At 38.6% G+C, this 20,008-nt stretch overlaps 1 protein-coding gene across 1 annotated transcript in view; it reads left to right on the top strand.

Moving 5' to 3' along the window:
- The first annotated feature begins 9,374 nt into the window (after positions 1-9,374).
- The window catches only part of PKHD1L1 (PKHD1 like 1), a 163,462-nt gene continuing 152,828 nt past the window's right edge, over positions 9,375-20,008 (top strand). Inside the window, exons 1-2 of the mRNA XM_066379362.1 lie at positions 9,375-9,507; positions 11,256-11,345. Coding sequence (XP_066235459.1) covers positions 9,435-9,507; positions 11,256-11,345 — 163 coding nt within the window. The 5' untranslated portion in view covers positions 9,375-9,434. The remainder of the gene's footprint in view (positions 9,508-11,255; positions 11,346-20,008) is intronic.

Genomic DNA, 20,008 nt, shown 5'->3' on the forward strand with positions numbered 1-20,008 from the left:
CTTCTCATACGTGCTTTGACTAGGACGGTGTTTCCCAACGTGGGGCCCACGCCCCACAGGGGTGCAGTTTGATAGTTAAGGGGGGCAATTTGAAAATGGACTCCACATGACTTTAACTCTTTCGCCCCGGGCCATTTAAATGCAATGCTAGATATCGGTGCCAAATTTAACAAAAAATGCAATTCTTAAATTATTGTGGTAAATAATAATTAAGTATAATTTTGTTTGACGAGACCAAAATATCAACTGGGTGATTGGTGTCGTCAAGTAAACTTCGTCCTGGGTTCACCGCGCCGTCTGCTGCGGGGAACCCCGGACGTTTTAAAAACTCGCTAAACAATGCAGTTATTCTCACCTAATTGGTCCATTGCAACTTCTGTAGTGTTTCACATCATTCAGTTGGTGTTAATTTGAAATAAGTGTCAGTCAAAACTGTTGTAAAAGCTCGTTGATTTAATAAATATACATATATATATTGTATAGATATAATTGGTAAGTATTTGATTTTATTTTTATCAATATTAAACTCTTTATTAAGTACTTCTTGCATTGGGGCTAGAAGGCACTAATATTTTATAAATATTATTGGGGCTATAATAGTGCATGCACGACAATTTTAATTTTAGAAGCATAACTTTCCAGAAAATTTTGTCAAGTGGAAAAAATATAGATACCTTTTGATTTGCGGTGGTAGTGTAATAAATGTGTTATATACATTTAAATAAATATGAATTTTTAGTATACGTTTACTCTATGTCACACTGAATATATTTTAACACATATTTTAATATTAGTTTTTAATTGATCTTATTTTTATTTCTTATAGCCCATAGTAAAATGAGTGGTGCAAGCAAGAAAAAAACTCGTCAATATTCGGGGGAATATTTAAAATTTGGGTTCATACCCACTGTTCACGATGAGCGGATTCCTTTTCGTCTTTTATGCCAGCAATGCTTGACCAACGAATCAATGAAATGAGGTCGTCTTGAGGCGCATTTGAAGGCGAAACATAGTGCTCATATTAATTCAGATTTGAGTTACTTTAAAACTTTAAAGAAAATTTTTGAAAAAAAAACATTAAAGTCTCTATTTACTGCTCATACTTCAACTAATAATCGTGTTCTTGAGGCTAGTTATCAAATTTCTTTATTCATCGCTAAAACTGGAGAAAATCACACTATAGGAGAGAATTTAATAAAACCGTCAATATCAGCATTTCTTAAAACAGTTCTTGAAAAAGATGACAAAGATGTAAAAGCTATGCCACTCAGTGACAATACTGTTAGCAGAAGAATAGACGAAATGAGTGAGGATATTGAAAAACAATTTATTGAAAAGCTGAAAACAAGAAAATTCTCCTTGCAAATGGATGAATCAACTTTGAGAGACAGTGAGGCAGTATTGATAACTTACGTAAGATATATTGATAAAGGAAATTTTGCTGAAGAAATGTTGTTCTGTAAAAGATTAAAAAGCACCACTACCTCCAAAGATATATATAATAAGCTAAAAAACTACTGAGATGTCAGTGATATACCAATGAAAAATATAACATCTTGTGCTGCAGATGGTGCTCCCAATATGATGGGCAAGAAAAATGGCTGCTTAAAATTGATGAAAGATGCAAATCCAGAAATGATTCTTGTGCATTGTGTTATTCATAGGGAAAACTTGGTAGCTAAAAACATCTTGCCTGTTCTGAATGAAGTATTACATACAGTAATAAAGTGTGTTAATGCTATTAAAGCTAGTGCCAAATGTGAGCGTCTTTTCAAGCTATTTTGTGAAGAACAAAATGAAGACCATGTGAGACTTTTACTTCATACTGAAGTAAGATGGCTATCTAAAGGAAACTGTTTGAAAAGATTTATGGAACTGTTTGATACTCTTAGTGATTTTTTAAGCGACAAACCTGAAATGAAGTATCTGTTAACAATAGATGGTAAAGCATTTGTGAGTTATTTAGCCGATATCTTTGAAAAACTAAATATATTAAATAAGCAACTTCAAGGAACAAATAAAACTCTTGTCGATGCAAAAGCAAAGATATTTGGTTTCATTACCAATATTGAGTTATGTCAGAAACATATTAACAACAAAAACTTTAAACAGTTTCATTGGCTCCCAAAATGTGAAGTAACTGATACCGCTTTACTTGTTATTGTCAATCATTTGAATATTCTATCGGATGATTTAAAAGAAAGATTTTCTGATTTAAAACAAATTGATTTCCCAACATGGATGATGCAGCCAATGTTAGTGGATTTGTCTGATATATCAAATATGCAGTATCAAGAAGAACTCGCAGAATTGCAAAATGATGAGTCAGTTAAAGCTTTATTTAATATCAAAGGAGCGATGGCATGGCTTTGTGAGGAAACAGAAATCAAATACCCAAATTCAACCAAATGTGCAAGAAAACTATTGCTACTGTTTCCATCTTCATTTTTAGCTGAATGTGGATTTAGTGCTGTAAATGATTTACTGGTAAAAAAAAGAAATCAGCTGGATATAACACAACGTGGAGACTTGAGACTAAAGCTAACCAAATTGGAACCTAATATAAAATCTCTGTGCAGCAAGCATCAAGCGCAAGGATCACACTAAATTAAAATAATAAATTAATATAGAAAAATCTGTATTAAAATTATTTGGAATTTAAATTTCTGTTTTTCATTATATGTTTTGAAATTTTACTTACTGTGTTTTGTTAACAATTTCATAGTGATTTCTTCCTAGAACCTATCATTTATGTTTATTAAGTGAACAAATCAATTTTTTAATGTTAAAAATGATGTATGTTACATAGGGGGGGACATAAAATTTTAGAAAGGTTAAGGTGGGGCATGGCACAAAAAAGGTTGGGAAACACTGGACTAGGAGGTTCAAGCTGAGCCAGTGACCCCTTCCTTAAGCCAGCAACCTTGGGCTTCAAGCCAGCAATCTTTGGGCTCAAGCTAGCGATCATGGGATCATGTCGATGGTCCCACACTCAAGCCAGTAACACTGTGCTCAAGCTGATGAGCCTGTGCTCACACCAGCGACCTCGGGGTTTTGAATCTGGGTCCCCAGCATTCCATGTTACTCTGTCTACTGCCCCATCATGGATAAGGCTGGGTATCTATTTTGTATCCTGCTACTTTACTGAATTCATTTATCTGTTCTAATAGGTTTTTTATTTTGTTTATGATTTTTTAAATTTATTTTTTAATTTATTGGGTTGACATGGTTCACCAAACCATACAGATTTCAGGTGTATCACTCAATATAATAGCATCTACTAATTTGTTTGTTTGTTAGTTTGTTTTTTGGTGGAATCTTTGGGGTTCTCTATATACAATATCATGTCATCTGCAAATAATGACAATTTTAATCTTTCAAATGTGGATGCCTTTTATTTCTTCTTGTCTGATTGCTGTGGCTAGGAGTCTCAGTACTATGTAGAATAAGAATGGTAAAAGCAGACATCCCTGTCTTGGTCCAGTCTCTTTGATCACTTGAGCTGATTATTCAGGATGATTATTTTATAATTTAGTTGTAATTCCAGTTTGTTCCTTGGAGGAGGTGAGTGTAGCTTCCATCTACTTCACCGCTATCTTGAATCTCTCCTCTTTCTTGACAACTGTTTAAGTATAATTCAGAAGAATTATCAAAAGATAATGTTGATGACTTTTATGGCTGTTAGTAAAGCTCTCAGGATTTTAAAAGTAGTCTTAATTCCTAGTACAAGTATGTGTAAAAAAATAAATAAATAATATTATGAGGTACTTCTTTTTCCATTAAGGTAGCAATACTGGACATATTATTAAGTACTGCTGGGACCGTCATGTAAGGAGTATAATGTTCTTGTTTTTTTAACCAAATAAATTTTTATTTGGAAAAAGCATTAAAAAAGAACAGAGTGGCCTGACCTGTGGTGGCACAGTGGATAAAGCGTCGATCTGGAAATGCTGAGGTCACCAGTTCGAAACCCTGGGCTTGCCTGGTCAAGGCACATATGGGAGTTGATGCTTCCAGCTCCTCCCCCCTTCTCTCTCTCTGTCTCTCCCTCTCCTCTCTAAAATGAATAAATAAATAAAAATAAAAATAAAAAAAGAACAGAGCAATAAAACAACTTTTCCCAACTTCCAATATGTGAACAACTTTAGGAATTTACAAAAGAAACTTGCAAAATAGTAATTCTTCCAGGCACACACTCAAGATAAAAAGTGAGGCTTCCAATTCCTCTGATGTTTGTTTCAAAATGTTAATACATGTTGATAAATTTATAATATATCAAAACATTTGACATGAAAACCTCCATAAATTTCAATTGGTTCACAACCTTGGGAGTTTCCCAGGTGAATTCTAAAACTGGCCCCCCATACACAGAGGGCAAGGAAAGATGGAAGAAAGAGGGAGACTTCTTCAGATTGGTAGATAGCAGGTTTAATAGGCAGGAAACTTATAGGAGGCTTGTCTTGGGTGACTGCAAATGAGCAGATTTTCACACCTGCCTGCCAGAGTCTTAAAAATTTATATAGAGGCCTTTACTGGGTTCAGTCACTTATTCAGTGCAACAAAACCACAGCTAGGTGTTTCTCTGAAAAACATAAGTTAAATCATGTCACGTTTTAACTCAGTATTCTACAGTAGATTCTCATCTCCCTCAGCGTCACATCCATAATCCTGTATTATCTGTTCCACCTCCTATTACCTCTTTGTCCTCGTATCTTCTACCACCCTCCTTGTTCTCTTGACTTTGTCTGTTCTAGCTTCCCTGCACCTTACACACCAGGCACACTCTCCTCCTAGCATTGGCGTTTGTTCTTCCAGGTACCAGAAGGCACTACTCTCAGGATGTAAACAGGGCTGAAGACTCATTTCAGACCTTCAGATCTTTACTCAAAATTCATGTCAGTGACAGCTTCCTGGTCATCCTATCATCGCACCCAACACACACACACACACACACACACACACACACACACACAGCCTTTATAATTTTTCTTGTTTTATGTTTTCGTTCTAGCATTTATTACTTTCTAACATATTATATATTTTACTCATTTATTTTGTTTATTGTCTCCACTAGGAATACAAATTTCATGAGGACAAAGATTTTTTAAAAAATTACTGTCATACTCTTAATGTCTAGGACACTGAATATCTGTTGAAGGCGAACTACTATTGTCTTGCTGGTACCTCATTTTGTTCACCATCTCTCTCAATAGACCTAGATGCAAAATCAGGGCCCAGCACACAGCTCATTTTCCAAGTGAATTCCTTTTCCTTCTAATAGTTCTGCAGCAGTTCCTACTAACTCCTTATCACTTTCTAATTGCTTTCAAATCGAGGAATCAGCACATTTAAAATCTATGTTTTCCTTTTTTCACCATAAAGGCAGGAAGGACCAGATACTTAATTGCGAGAGCCAAAGTAAAATGAAAATGAAGATTCCTTCATTCAAAAACTATTAAGCATTTCAAGATAGACAGCAGCGCATTTAAATAAGCATGGAGTTCTTGGAGACTGCACAAGTAACATGTCCATGATGCTAGCAGCTCTACAGGTAAGGTTCTGTTAGAGCTAGAGTTTTTTAAGACTTATAAAAGAAGCATGGGGTTTAGTAATTAGGATTCTCCATTCATGTTTCCCCTTGTCCATATTCCATATTGCATCTGAATTATAAAGGTTTAAAGATTCTAAAGGGTAATACAATTTAAACCATTAGTTAGGTAAACTCCATAACCACTTTTTCAGTTCTAAATTGACCTTTTGGTTATACAAATTTCCATCTAATTATAATTATTTATTTTTACAATACCCATTACACTTCTGCTAATAGCTCAAGGTTAAAAATCTCACTGGTGTGATCGCTTTCGGGAAATTGTTATGTTGTATAAATAAGCACTTTTTAGAGAGAGATGCTTATTCATTTCACACGAGTTGAGTGGAAATCTATAATTGCAAATTATATTTAGTTCTTGGCTCTCTAATAACTTTAGGCAGTATAAGACAGGAAAGCAGACTGATTTGCTGAAATATAAACTTTCCTGAAGATAATTAGCCAAATAATCAGTTTGCTGAGTGACCAACTTGCCAAATAAAGTGACTGGAGTTTAACAAATATTTAGAAGCTTTAACAGAATTGTTTGATTTTGGTTACTGATAATGAAATATATAGAAAAATTATACACTCATTTTAAACATTGAGTACCACATGTTATATTATGTATATGTTATGTACATATATATATTTGTGTATATGTGTATTCATATATATACTTGTACATTATAATAAGATTAGTAGAGGATATAAAGATATATCTTGAAAGAACTACTATAACAGACTATGTGGTTAGTACAAATTAAATACAAAAGTGAAATAGGACATAATAAGATTAACCACATTATACAGGAGTAAGCAGAAGTAGGTTTGCAGTTGTAATACAACTAAATAATACAATAATTAATAAAAAATAATACAAGAATAAACACTGTGTTTCATATATTCACAACTAGAAATCTACATTTGCCCACCCCTGTACATCAAATACTGTATGTTATTTGTTGGTTGATATGCTATCTGAGAATTTGTTGAAAAAAATTTTTTAAGTGTTAGAAGTTTAGCAAAGCAGATATCAACATAGCAATGTTCCTAATCACTTTATTGATGTACCCAAACTTAGAGCAGTTTTCTTCTTTGTTATAAACAATATTGATTTTTTTTCTACAGGAAAGTCTGGCTATTCCAATGGTTCCTCATTAACAATCAGACTTCAATATATGATATGGGGCAATCAGTGGTAGAGCGTCGGCCTGGCGTGCAGGAGTCCCGGGTTTGATTCCCGGCCAGGGCACACAGGAGAAGTGCCAGTCTGCTTCTCCACCCCTCCCCCTCTCCTTCCTCTCTGTCTCTCTCTTCCCCTCCTGCAGCCAAGGCTCCATTGGAGCAAAGTTGGTCGAGACGCTGAGGATGGCTCTATGACCTCCACCTCAGGCGCTACAATAGCTCTGGTTCCAACAGAGCAACACCCCAGATGGGCAGAGCATTGCCACCTGGTGGGCATGCTGGGTGGATCCCGGTCAGGTGCATGCAGGAGTCTGTCTGACTGCTTCCCCGTTTCCAACTTCAGAAAAATACAAAAGAAAAAAAAGAATATATATATGATATGGAACAAGATTTTTCACCTACTTCTGATTTCTTTCTTAATGCTTTTGAATGACATTGTCTACATTTTTATAGTAAAGAATTTTTAATATTCTTCTATCATTTAGCCTATTCTTCATACTCTACTTTAATTGATAAATTCAAAAGGATTTGAGAAAATCAGAAGTTTGAATTAAATTGCATTTAAGTTACTTTTTAGTGAAATTACCCAAAAACTTTACATAGGTTAACTCAATCTAACTTTAATTTAAAAGTATTGGAAAGGAATTAAAATTTTCCAAACAACCCCATATAAAAATTCCCACATTTTATTTTGGTTATTGATATTGAACATACACTTTACACATTTCATAGCTATTTTTGTTTTGTTAAAACTGCTAAATTATTCTTGGTAAAGCCATTAAGCATTTTATACAACATTGCAATTTCTAAAGGTAGTAAAATTTGCAAATAATTAATTGACAATTGACATTCAACTAGCTGATTTTCTGCTTATGGGGCTAGTTTCAAATAGAGAAGGGAAAGAGTGAGGAAAACCCGCAGGAATGCCAGTTTTCGAGAAGAGATGGAAGCGAAAAATATGAGCTAGAAGTGATTGGAGAGGTAGGAGGAAACCCGAGACTCTTCAGGGGAATGGAATTTCAAGGAAGATGTTAACAGTGTCACATGCTGAGGAGTTCCAAGAGAAGGGAGATCATTGGCATCGTGGCAGACACTATTCTCAGTAGTGCGGTGACTCTACAAGTCAGCTTGCAAAAAATTATTAGATGATCATAATTCCCCAAATCTACCAAAATTATTTTCTTAACCCCAGTGAGATAAACTCCTAATTTTATTTATTAAAATGTAAGGAACCCACTTTTATTTAGTTATTTTAGAGTTTTCTTTTCATCTCTTCTGTATTCCCTCCTAACTAGACTTGTCAGATTTAATAAATAAAAATATGAGATGCTGAATTAAATTTGAATTTCAGGTAAGAAATGAATCTTTTTTTTTTTTTTTTTTTAGTGTAAGTATGTCCTGAGCCTCCCAAGCCCTCCCTGGAGGTCCGTGGATCTGGGGGCAGTGAAGAGAGAGGTGAGAAGGCAGGCTGGCTCTGGGATCACTGCTCAGGCCTCACTACACACTTAGGGGTGTGGCCTGAGGTAACTTGACCTTGTGTGCATTAATGAAGATATAACAACAGCAGTAGTAATGGTCACAGTCCTTTGAAAGTTACTGTGAGTTGAAGTCTCTAGAGCAGGGGTCCCCAAACCCTGAGGCCATTTATCCAGCCCCTTCCGGAAGGGGCACCTCTTTCATTGGTGGTCAGTGAGAGGAGTACATTGACCATCTCATTAGCCAAAAGCAGGCCATAGTTCCCATTGAAATACTGGTCAGTTTGTTGATTTAAATTTACTTGTTCTTTATTTTAAATATTGTATTTGTTCCCGTTTTGTTTTTTTACTTTAAAATAAGATATGTGCAGTGTGTATAGGGATTTGTTCATAGTTTTTTTATAGTCTGGCCCTCCAACGGTCTGAGGGACAGTGAACTGGCCCCCTATGTAAAAGGTTTGGGGACCCCTGCTCTAGAGCACTAGACATGGTGTTTGGGACATTAATAAATATCAATATTAGTATGATCGAGAGATCCATAAATATTAGTATGATTGTCAATTAAAGGGATACCAGGAACTTATTTCCATGTGAAGGGGAAAATGCTTGAGGTTTGTGTATTAGGTGGTCTTTTAGGCTGAACTGGAGTCAGTTAATAACCACGGCAGAAAGGCCATGATGGTATGCAGACCCAGAGTTAAAAAAAATAAAAAAGTAAAGAAAGGAAGAGAGGGAGAGGAAGGGAGGAAAAGAGGAAGGGAGGGAGGAAGGGAGGGAGGGAGGGAGGGAGGAAAGAAGGGAGGGAGGAAGGGAAGGAGGGAGGGAGGGAGGAAGGGAATAAGAAAGATAAGGAAAGGAAGAAAAGGTGGGATTGACGGAAAACTTGTCTATTGATCTCTCTTGCCAAAAGGACTGCGGCTCTTACACGTGCGGGGACAGCTTGGGATACTGGTACCCAGGTCTGAGTGTGGAAGTATGGTGAACGCGGGCCGGGCTTCCCAGTGAAGTGGTGCATAAGTGTGTGCACATCCCAGGGCGCCGCCCGAGAGCCGGGGGCGGGGCGGCCTCCCCAGCGCGCGTGGGACGAGTCGGGCGCGCGTGCGGGCGACTGTCCCAAGCGGAGCGCAGGCGCTGGCGGCAGCTCCGAGCAGCGGCTGGCTGGACTCCGCGGAACTAGAGCCGCGATGGGACACCTGTGGCTTTTGGGGATTTGGGGCTTCTGGTGGCTGGTCCTGTGCGCCGCGGACCTCCACACAGGTAACGCATTCGGGGCGCTAGGGACTCACGCAGGAGAAGTCCATGTAGACACAGTCCCTGCTCTTAGGGTCGCGGGAGAGGCAGGACCGCTGGCACCAGCCTGGGTCAAAGGTGTGGGTGCCGCTGCGTGGCGAGTCTGGGACCTAAGGACCCGGAAGGCGGGCCTAACAAACAGACCGAGGGAGAGGGAGAGATTGCTGTTAATTCATCTGTGTTGCTTGCGTGAGTTAGGGAATCTTACCTCCTTTCCCTCAAGTGGCTCTTGACCTAAGACTGAAATTTGCATGGAGAAGTGGGATAGAAGTCTAGGTGAGAGAGACAACTCCAGTCCTCCCTCTCTCTCTTCTTGGGTCCCTCTGTCCTACTGAAGGGAGGTCTCCCAGTAGGACAGGAATGGGTCTTTTTGGCGGGTGTCAGTCACTTCCAGGGCCAGCTGCCCTGTGCCTTCAAAGTAATCCCCAGGAGAGGGCTGGGAAGAGAGTGATAAGATAAGAAATTGGAGTTGTCCGTGGAGATAAGGGAGGATGAACCTGAGGAGCAGCGCGGCCTTGGAGATAGGATCCAGGTGGAGTTTCTTACAAGTGGCTGTGCGCTGCTGGAAGTTATCGGAGTGCCCCGAGCTGTGGGCACAGAGAGGCCTGAAGGACAGAGGCATGGGGTCTGGGGACTGGTGTGTGTGTTAGAGAGCTGTTGCCATTATTGGTGAAGTCCCTACTAAACTTTTCTCAGGCAGAAATGAACCCTACAATCATAATTTCTTTCACCTTTCGCATAATCCCGTTTCAAATAATTGATGATTTCTGTGGTTTTTCTTTGTGCCCCCACTTGAATTTTCCCACCTATTCTGAGGATGTTACTGGATTTAATTATGGCGAGATCTGTACAGTTTAAGCAGAAAATAAAGTCTACTGCACACTGCAGATCTTTGAGTTGCTTTGAAGTATTGTTTACAGTTCTCCCTCTGTCTAGAACTCTTTCCCACAACCAATCAAGTATAGCTAATTCATATTTGCCCTCCAAGATGCAGCAGGGACACCTCTTCTTGGATAGACTGGTATGACCTAAGATGTCTGGGTGAAATGCCCCATGTGGGCCATCCACGGCCCCTGTGGTCTCTTCTGTCACTCTGTACTGTGCAAGCTAAACTTCTGGAAAGTTGGATTGTTACGCGTTTTTACATCCTCAAGGAACCTAATACCTTTTGTTGAATGAATCAGTGACCTCTGCATTAAGAACTCACCAGCACCAGGAGACTAGAAAGATTCCAGAAAGTATCTTCCCTGGTCTTATTCTGTCCCAGAAAGCAATTTCTTCTTTACACACAACATTCCTCTCTGCACCTGGACTGTTCTTTGGTTCTACCTGCCTTGCGCTTCCTGTGTGCCTCTGTAAAGTCATGTTTCTCCCCAGAGCTGTTTCTCCAGCACTGTCCGCTGCTGTGTGGACTGCTGACGGGAGTTATGGAGCTGCAGTTAGTTGAGCACTACATGAATTTAAGGGTTTAAAAGTGTTTTATAATACAATATATAAGAATGATGAAAATGATCAAGTTAACTGAGTGAATGACTTAGCCACCTGTCAAGTCATTGGTTAGCAGTAAAGCCAAAAATAAAATATTGGTATCTTTTCTTTTAGTGTATAGACTTCATGATATTTTTCTAACAACACTGTAATATATGGTATGAAACTGAATGCTTGAAATGAAGTACTTGATCATTTTACCTCTACTATACTTTCATATCTTTCAGATGGCTCCAAAATAATTCCCAAAGTCACAGAAATAATACCTAAATATGGCAGCATAAATGGAGCAACAAGACTAACTATCAAAGGAGAAGGTATGGTCTATTCACTTTTTGCCAAGGTTGAGGTTTAAAACAATCCACTAGAGTTATTTCTCCACTTGGCCAGAGTGGTAAAACTCTATCCCCTTTAACAGCTAACGAAGTCACCGGAGAGGCCCTATCAACCTGATCATCTGAATTTGTATTATAATTACTTGCTTAGATCTGGATTCTAATGACTGAACTGAAAGGAACATCTTTAACTCACCTCTGCAATTATTTGCTTTGCTCCTTATGGGTCTAATAATACTTGTTTTTATATCAAATAAAACATGTTGGGGGCTTGGGGGTGGAATGTTAGTAAAAGGGTGTGGTTGAGAAATAGAATGGTAATGGAAGGAGAAAGGTGATTGACAGTAGAGCTTCGGCTCCCTTCTCCTGCCATCAGAAGGGACCCTTACCACGTGCTTCATCAAGCACCGGTCGTGTATGACTCTCACCTTGCCTGTTTTTGTTTGTTTGTTTGTTTGTTTTTTTTGTTTTGTTTTGTTTTTTTTGTATTTTTCTGAAGCTGGAAACAGGGAGAGACAGTCAAACAGACTCCCGCATGCGCCCGACCGGGATCCACCCGGCACGCCCACCAGGGGCGACGCTCTGCCCACCAGGGGGCGATGCTCTGCCCCTCCGGGGCATCGCTCTGCCCTGACCAGAGCCACTCTAGCACCTGGGGCAGAGGCCAAGGAGCCATCCCCAGCGCCCGGGCCATCTTTGCTCCAATGGAGCCTTGGCTGCGGGAGGGGAAGAGAGAGACAGAGAGGAAGGAGGGGGGGGGGGTGGAGAAGCAAATGGGCGCTTCTCCTATGTGCCCTGGCCGGGAGTTGAACCCCGGTCCCCCGCATGCCAGGCCAACGCTCTACCGCTGAGCCAACCGGCCAGGGCCTCCTTGCCTGGTTTTTGAGATGAAAACATGATAATCAATCAGTGAATTTATTTAATTACTATGATTAAATAGAAATATGTGGTTCTTTTAACCACAAGGCCTTTGGAATCTAAGTGTTTGTAGTATTCAGATGCTTACAAATTTTTGAAGGACAGGAAATATTTTAAAGTTAGTATTTTAAATAATAACAAAAGCTATTATGTAATCTATAATAAGAAGAGAAATGAGAAGTTTCTGGAGAGAACTGACAAAGCAAGATATTTAATTGTTATATGTATTATGTCTTGTATTACTTTAAGTAAATTTTCTGCAGAATTCAATCTCTCCAGGATACATGCCTCTAAATTGTGGACAATATATTCTGAATTAAAGTGTTCTTTTTTAAACACCTGCAAGCAATATATTTGTTAAAGACAATTTTTAAATGTCTTTACCCATAACTCCTTTATAATGTAAATTGCTGTTAGCATAATGTGTTTGAAGCTATTAGGTTTTTTTTAATTGAATTTATTGGAGTGACATTGGTGCGTAAAACCATACAGATTTCAAGTGTACAACTCAATAAAACGTCACCTGGACACTTTATCCTATGCCTGTCACCCTGAGCAAAGTCTCTTCCCTTCCCCACTGCTCCCCACCTTTGCCGCCTCCACCTGGTCCCACCCGCCTTTCCTTCTGGCGATCACCAGAGTGTTGTCTGTGTCCGTGTGTCATGTGTGTACAGCATAGATGCTTCTTGGCTAATCCCATCACCATCTTTCATCCAGTTCTGTCACTTCCTCCCCTCTGACACTGCCAGTCTGTTCCGTATCCATGCCTCTGTTTCTATATCGTCATTTGATTTTGTTCTTTAAGTTTCACATGTAAGTGAGATCATGTGATATTTGTCTTTTTCTGATTGGCTTATTTCACTTGAAAGTTATTAGGTTTTTAACAGAGATTTACATGCGTGAAAAAAATGCCCAGATTAAAACTAAACAAAACCTCCCCAAAATAAAACCACCCTTCTGTCTTGAGACCTGAACTTCTAATTTAGGAACTACAGTTTGCATTTAAACACATAGATCCAGACCATCCATAGTTGGAAACAGGAAAACAAAGCAAAGCACCTGTTCTTTCTTTCTTTCTTTTTTTTTTTAATAAATGAGAAGGGAGATAGACAGACTCTGCATGAACCTCAACCAGTATTCACCTGGCAACCCCTGTCTGGGGTCGATGCTCGAATAAACTGAGCTATCCTCAGTGCCTGAGGGGGAAGCTAGAACCAATTGAGCCACTGGATGTGGGAGGGGAAGAGGGAGAGAATGGGGAGAAGAAGGAGGAGAGAAGCAGATGGTTGCTTCTCTTATGTGCCCTGACTGGGAATCGAACCCCAAGACGTCCACATGCCAGGCTGATGCTCTATCCAATGAGCCAACTGTCCAGGGCCCAAAGAATTCTATTCCTAAGGCAGTTTGGAAGAATATCCTTGTTAACCCAGCTATAATCTTGGTTCTTTTGTGTACTTTCTAAGGCCCAGGAGTGTCATAATGTCACTTCTAGTTTTCCCATAGGTCTCAATTTGTAGGTGCTTTTGGCAGAGACTTCTAGAGCAGTGGTCCCCAACCTTTTTTGCGCTACGGACCGGTTTAATGTCAGAAAATATTTTCATGGACTGGCCTTTAAGGTGGGACGGATAAATGTATCACGTGACTGAGACAAGCGTCAAGAGTGAGTCTTAGACGGATGTAACAGAGGGAATCTGGTCATTTTTTAAAAATGAAACATCGTTCAGACTTAAATATAAATAAAACAAATAATGTAAGTTATTTATTATTTCTCTGCGGACAGGTACCAAATGGCCTATGGACCGGTACCAGTCCGCATCCCAGGGGTTGGGAACCACCGTTCTAGAGTATTTATATTTTATTTAAATTGCAGCTACCAGCACCCCTACCCAGTCTCCTTATTTTAACCACAAACTGTAAGTGACTAAAATGTGTCAGCATATGTCTTTCTCAGAAGCTGAGTCTAAATACTGTTTTATGTAGATTTGGGGTCCCATGATATATATAAAATATATACACAGAATGTATATAAAGCAATGATAATAAATTTGCAAAACACACCAGAGCTCCAATGGCTATGTGCATATGGTACTTAAACAAAGTTTATTTGGAAGGACTGCATTCCCATAGTCCATTAGTGCTGTCCCTAACTGAAGCTCCATGATTAGAATTGCATGCAGAGCTAAGTCATTAACCACACAAGAACATTTTTCAAGTGAAATTTTAAATACTAAATGATTATCTAACTGTTGGTTCCATATGACTTTTAAATGTTTTAGTTTAGTAAAAGTTATGATGAAAAAGTAAACTATTATAGAAATGTTTGACTTAAAAAGTGATTTCTCTAAAATTTTATTCTCTAGAAAGATCCACTTTAATATTTTGATGTATCCAAATGACTTTTGACTATTTCCATGCATAGTATTGACCTTTACAGGCAAAAATTTGCTACTACATCATTTGCTGTAAAGGCTGTGCTTCAGGAGCCAAAGATACATAATTTTACAATTTTCATGCTCAAGTAAAAGTGTTTGTGCAATGGTATGATCATAGAAGTACTTCTATGTCCTTCTAAGTTGACAGATTTGAGAGGTTGCGTTATTTTGAAAAGTTCTGGAGTGTTTCTAATTATTAGTTTTATTACTTTATATTCATACCTTGTATTTCTCAATTGTCTTCCTTGATACTTATCATGTTTTCCTTTATTTAAAAATATCAGTGAGGGCCCTGGCCGGTTGGCTCAGCGGTGGAGCGTCGGCCTGGCGTGCGGGGGACCCAGGTTCGATTCCCGGCCAGAGCACATAGGAGAAGCGCCCATCTGCTTCTCCACCCCCCCCCCTCCTTCCTCTCTGTCTCTCTCTTCCCCTCCCGCAGCCAAGGCTCCATTGGAGCAAAGATGGACTGGGCGCTGGGGATGGCTCCTTGGCCTCTGCCCCAGGCGCTAGAGTGGCTCTGGTCGCGGCAGAGCGATGCCCCGGAGGAGCAGAGCATCGCCCCCTGGTGGGCAGAGCAACACCCCTGGTGGGCGTGCCGGGTGGATCCCGGTCGGGCGCATGCGGGAGTCTGTCTGACTGTCTCTCCCCGTTTCCAGCTCCAGAAAAATACAAAAAAATACACAAAAAAAACATCAGTGAGTTGGAAGGAGTAATATTTTACTTTTGGGTCTTTTTTTCTGTATATTTTCCTGTTGTAGTGTCTGGCATATATATTTTTGTTAATGTGAAGTGTTCATTTACCCACTTTTTATTTTATGGAAACCATATGGATGCTGGTCCGGTTTGACTGGCTTTCAGTTCCATCTTTGCCACTTCCCACTATGTGACCAGAGGCAAGTTACTGCTTTAAGCCTCAGCTTTCTCACCAGTAAAATGGAACAGTCATTCCTACCTGTTGTGACTACTGTGAAAATTGAAATGGATAATAAATCTAAGGTTCCTATATATAGTATATTCTCCATAATTTAGAGCTACTTTACTATGATTATCTTTTTTTTATTATTCAGTGAGAGGAGTGGAAGCAGAGAGACAGCCTCCTGCATGCACCCCAACTAGGATCCACTTGGCAAGCCGACTTGGGGGTGATGCTCTGCCCATCTGGGGCATTGCTCCATTGCTCAGCAACGGAGCTCTTCTTGGCACCTGAGGGGGAGACCATGGAATCATTCTCAGTGCCTGGAGCCAACTTGCTCCAATCAAGCCATGGCTGAAGGAAGGAAAGAGAGAGAAGTGAGAGGGGTAGGAGTGGAAAAGCAGATGGGCGCTTCTCCTGTGTGCCTTGACTGGGAATCAAACCCAGGACATCCACAGACTAGGCTAAACTCTACCACTGAGCCAACTGTCCAGGGCCTTGTGATTATTCTTTTGCATTTATTTTATAGCTTTAGTTACATTTGTTAGGAGTTTCTTCCATCACACTGCACCTTTTCTTCTTACCATTTTTGATGTTATAATTTTTAAGTAGGTTTATATACTCTCAACCCTGCTGTTTTTAAGTAAAGAAACCAAAACACTCTTAATTGTACATGGCAACTAACATTTTCCATGAAGGCATCACAGGCTGCTATCAGTAGGTCCAGGTTTTCGTGCCTGGCAAGTCTTGTCTCTAGTTTTTCTGCAAAAGAAAAATAAATTTATCAACGTTAGGAATTTCTATTTGAAGCCTCAACCTTTTCTGTTTCCAGAATACACCCAGCTCTTCCTGTAATCTTAGCACCTTGGAGTACTTCCAGAGGTATCTTCTAAATCCCAATTACTTATTATAATTTTAAATGAAAATTCTTTTAAAAGGTGATTCCTTTGTGTTGTTTTTAATTCTTTGGAATTAGCTAAAAATTAGACATATTTTTATGCTTGTTTTTTAGCAGAATTTATAATGAAAATATTTACAAATATTAGTAATTTGGTTTCTATTTTTTTTCCACAGATTTTACTCCTAGGCAATGTATATACAAGATGGGGCAAAAGTTAGGTTTACAGGTTTTTGTATGGAAAATAATACAATAATTAATAAATAATAATACAAGAATAAACTCTGTTTTGTATGCACACAACTATAAACCTTCTTTTGTCCCCACTCTGTGTATGTGTGAATATATATACATATATGTATGTGTGTGTGTATATATATATATATAATTATATATTAGTAGAGAAAGAAAGAGAGAGAATATAAAAACTTCTTACTAAAAGTTAATATAAGATCATCTTTTGTTAGTATTATTTTTTAGAGTTGTATTTGTCTTAGGAGAGCTGAAGAACACTTCTGTATTACCATATCACTGATGTGACATGCACCTAATAAGAAAATAACACATACATCACATCCTGAGCCACATCACAATGAAAACTTTCCATTCTCTAGTTAGTTGCCAGCAACCCTTCTGTTTTTTGCAAACTCAACGTGAACTCTAAAGATAAGCAGAAGTTGGCAGAAGGAATGAGGAGGTTTATAAGTAGCTTCCTTTTCTGTGTTTTCACGAGTCATCTCGCAATTCCATTTTTTGCATTAACTGCCTTTCTAGATGCAAAACGGTGAATTCAGTGCAAGTATCTTTTCACACGTTAGGTTGGTGCTTATATTTGTATCTTAGTCTATGCTGGATGAGTTGTGTTCTGTTAATGTATAAGCAGAGAGGAAGAAAATAATGTTTATTAAAATCCCTAGCTTTTGTTGAGTTTCTGCTTATATTTTCTACATATAAAGTGTAGAAGAGGAGCTAAAATCATAGCGTCTGGAGGAACTTACATTAGGTTACAAATAATAGCTTTGCAATGTACATATTTAATATTATTTTTTTCTGAATATCACATATGTTACCTGGTTGGCATCTACAACCTGGTTTTGAATCCTTATTAGTATTCAAATAGGTTTTGAACCCTTATTAGTTCTCTTTCTAAAAGGGATATTAATACTGAACCTAAAACTCAGGATTTTTGTGACTAAGAATAAGAACAAATATCAATTGAGCTCTTAATATAATAAAATACTTAATATATATATATATATATTTTCTAACATTAGTAAATAAGTACATAAGATTTAAAGAATTAAATCTATATTTCTGGACTTACCTTCTTTTTTTACACTGATTTTAAGTTTATTATTGTACTGGGGGAACAATATAGTCTATAGGTAATGAAGTTCTGAAATTTAAATAGTTTATAAGTTCATATTAATTACATGGATGCAAATCTTTTGGTGTAAAAGAAAATTTTCATAATTTCAAGAGTACCATTAGTCATTAATTAAGTTATAAGGGTATTTTAATGTTAAGTACTTGTGATATTCAGAGAAAAATAGTATTTAAAAATGCACCTATTTTTACAACTCACAATTTAGGAATTTTAGATCCTGAAGTAATCTGAGCAAAAACTATTTAATAATTTAACTTTATACCCAAAAAATATTATGACCTAGGCAACTTCATAAATTTACTCAACATAGTTGAATGGTATTAAGTACCTTTTAAAAATTCTTACTAGGAGTATATTTAACTGCAGGATTTAATTAATAGAATGTTATTCAATTAATTTTTTCATAGGCTTCATTTCTTTGGTTTATTTCAAAATTGAATGCTGTTTCAACGATATAAAGTACTTTAATGTGGCATAAAATTACTTAATCCATTTTTACTTCCAAAACTACTTTCAAATTTTCATATATTTAAAGTTAGATTATAATTTCTGCTCTGTGGTTTTCACATCATCCATTTCTCTGTTTCTCTTGGATCACACCCATCAAGATGCAAAACAGACTATTTTACCCACCTGGGAAAAGCAAAATCATCAACCTTCTTCTTCCTCTACCCACCCCTCCAGCTACCACCTGATTTCTCTGTTCCCCTTACAGTAAATCTCTCCACAAAGGTTACCACAATTTGTTTGCCTCACTTTTTGTCTCCCATGTTCTCTTGAACCCATGCTAGACAGTCATTTATCCATCACTCACTGATACCGCATCTTCTCTCCTGCCCCAACTCCATTCTCACTCCTGCAACTAGTCTATACTCTCAGAACAGCAGCTAGTGAGTCTGGGGAAGTGTAAAATCAACTCTCTCCTGTCTTTCAAAGTCACCAGTGGTTCTCCACCCAAAACTAATCCCAGTGCTCCTATTTCTGGTCTCATCTCTGGTCTCATCTCCTCACTCATACTTCTTCCACCTTACTTGCTAGTTCTTGAATTCACAAATGTGCTTCCATCACAAGGCCTTGGAACACCTTGTTTCCTCTATCTAAAAAGCACTTGCAATGGGTATTTTCATGACTTTCTCCTTCTGAAAGGCTTCCTTACCATCTGTGTTGCATGTTTCCTATATCCAAGGAGCAGGATTGGAAGATCACAAACAAGATAGTCTTAGAAAGAGACACATGAATGGACTCATGGTAGTGAGCATGCAAATCTATATGTCTCAAGTTAATTCCCACAATAAGACATCCCCACAAGAAAGCATTCCCATAGGGAAAAGAGTACAACCAGATTGACTGGATGACTCATCCAGGAGCTTCTCTCCTCGGCTACCTCACTGTTTGTGAAATGGGCCCAGGAATAGAGGGGTCATAGGGTGATGGCTGTGTATGGGCCAATATTTTTCAGAATTCCTTTCACCAAGGCTAAGGTACCTGCTGCTGTTGCTGAACACCTGACCTGTCAGTAGCAGAGACTGACATTGAGCTCTCAAGAGAGACCGTTCTTCATGAAGTTCACCTAGCCACTTAGTGACAAGTCATCTGTATCACTCCCCTTCTCTCATGGAAAGAGCAGAGATTCATTATTTCTGGAACTGACACCTGCTCCAGACATGGGTTTTGCCTTCTCTTTCCATAGTACCTTTGTCAGCTCCAGCTCCATCTTCTGAGAGCCTAGAGAGCCTGATTTACTGCCATGAGATTCCATAAATAGTCCTCTGGACAGGGAACCCATTCTATAGTGAAAAGGTTATGATAACAGGCACAAGGTCCTGAAGCCTGGGTCACCCCGAAACAGATGGCTTAGTAGAATGATGTAATGGCCTATGAAAGGAATGGCTAAGATTCCAGCTTAGGAACAACATCCTGTGGGAGGATGGGATGTTTTCCTCCATCATGTGTCACATGTAGTGAGCCAGTGGCTGATGGATGCTGTTGTTTCCTGAGAGAGAGAGTGCGCGGAGCTGGAAATAATGGGCCACCTCCCATAGTTATCACTCCCAGTCACCCAGATATTAAACCTGTGCTTTCTGTCCTCACAATTTT

Source organism: Saccopteryx leptura, chromosome 3, assembly GCF_036850995.1.
Source record: "Saccopteryx leptura isolate mSacLep1 chromosome 3, mSacLep1_pri_phased_curated, whole genome shotgun sequence".
Lineage (NCBI taxonomy): Eukaryota > Metazoa > Chordata > Mammalia > Chiroptera > Emballonuridae > Saccopteryx > Saccopteryx leptura.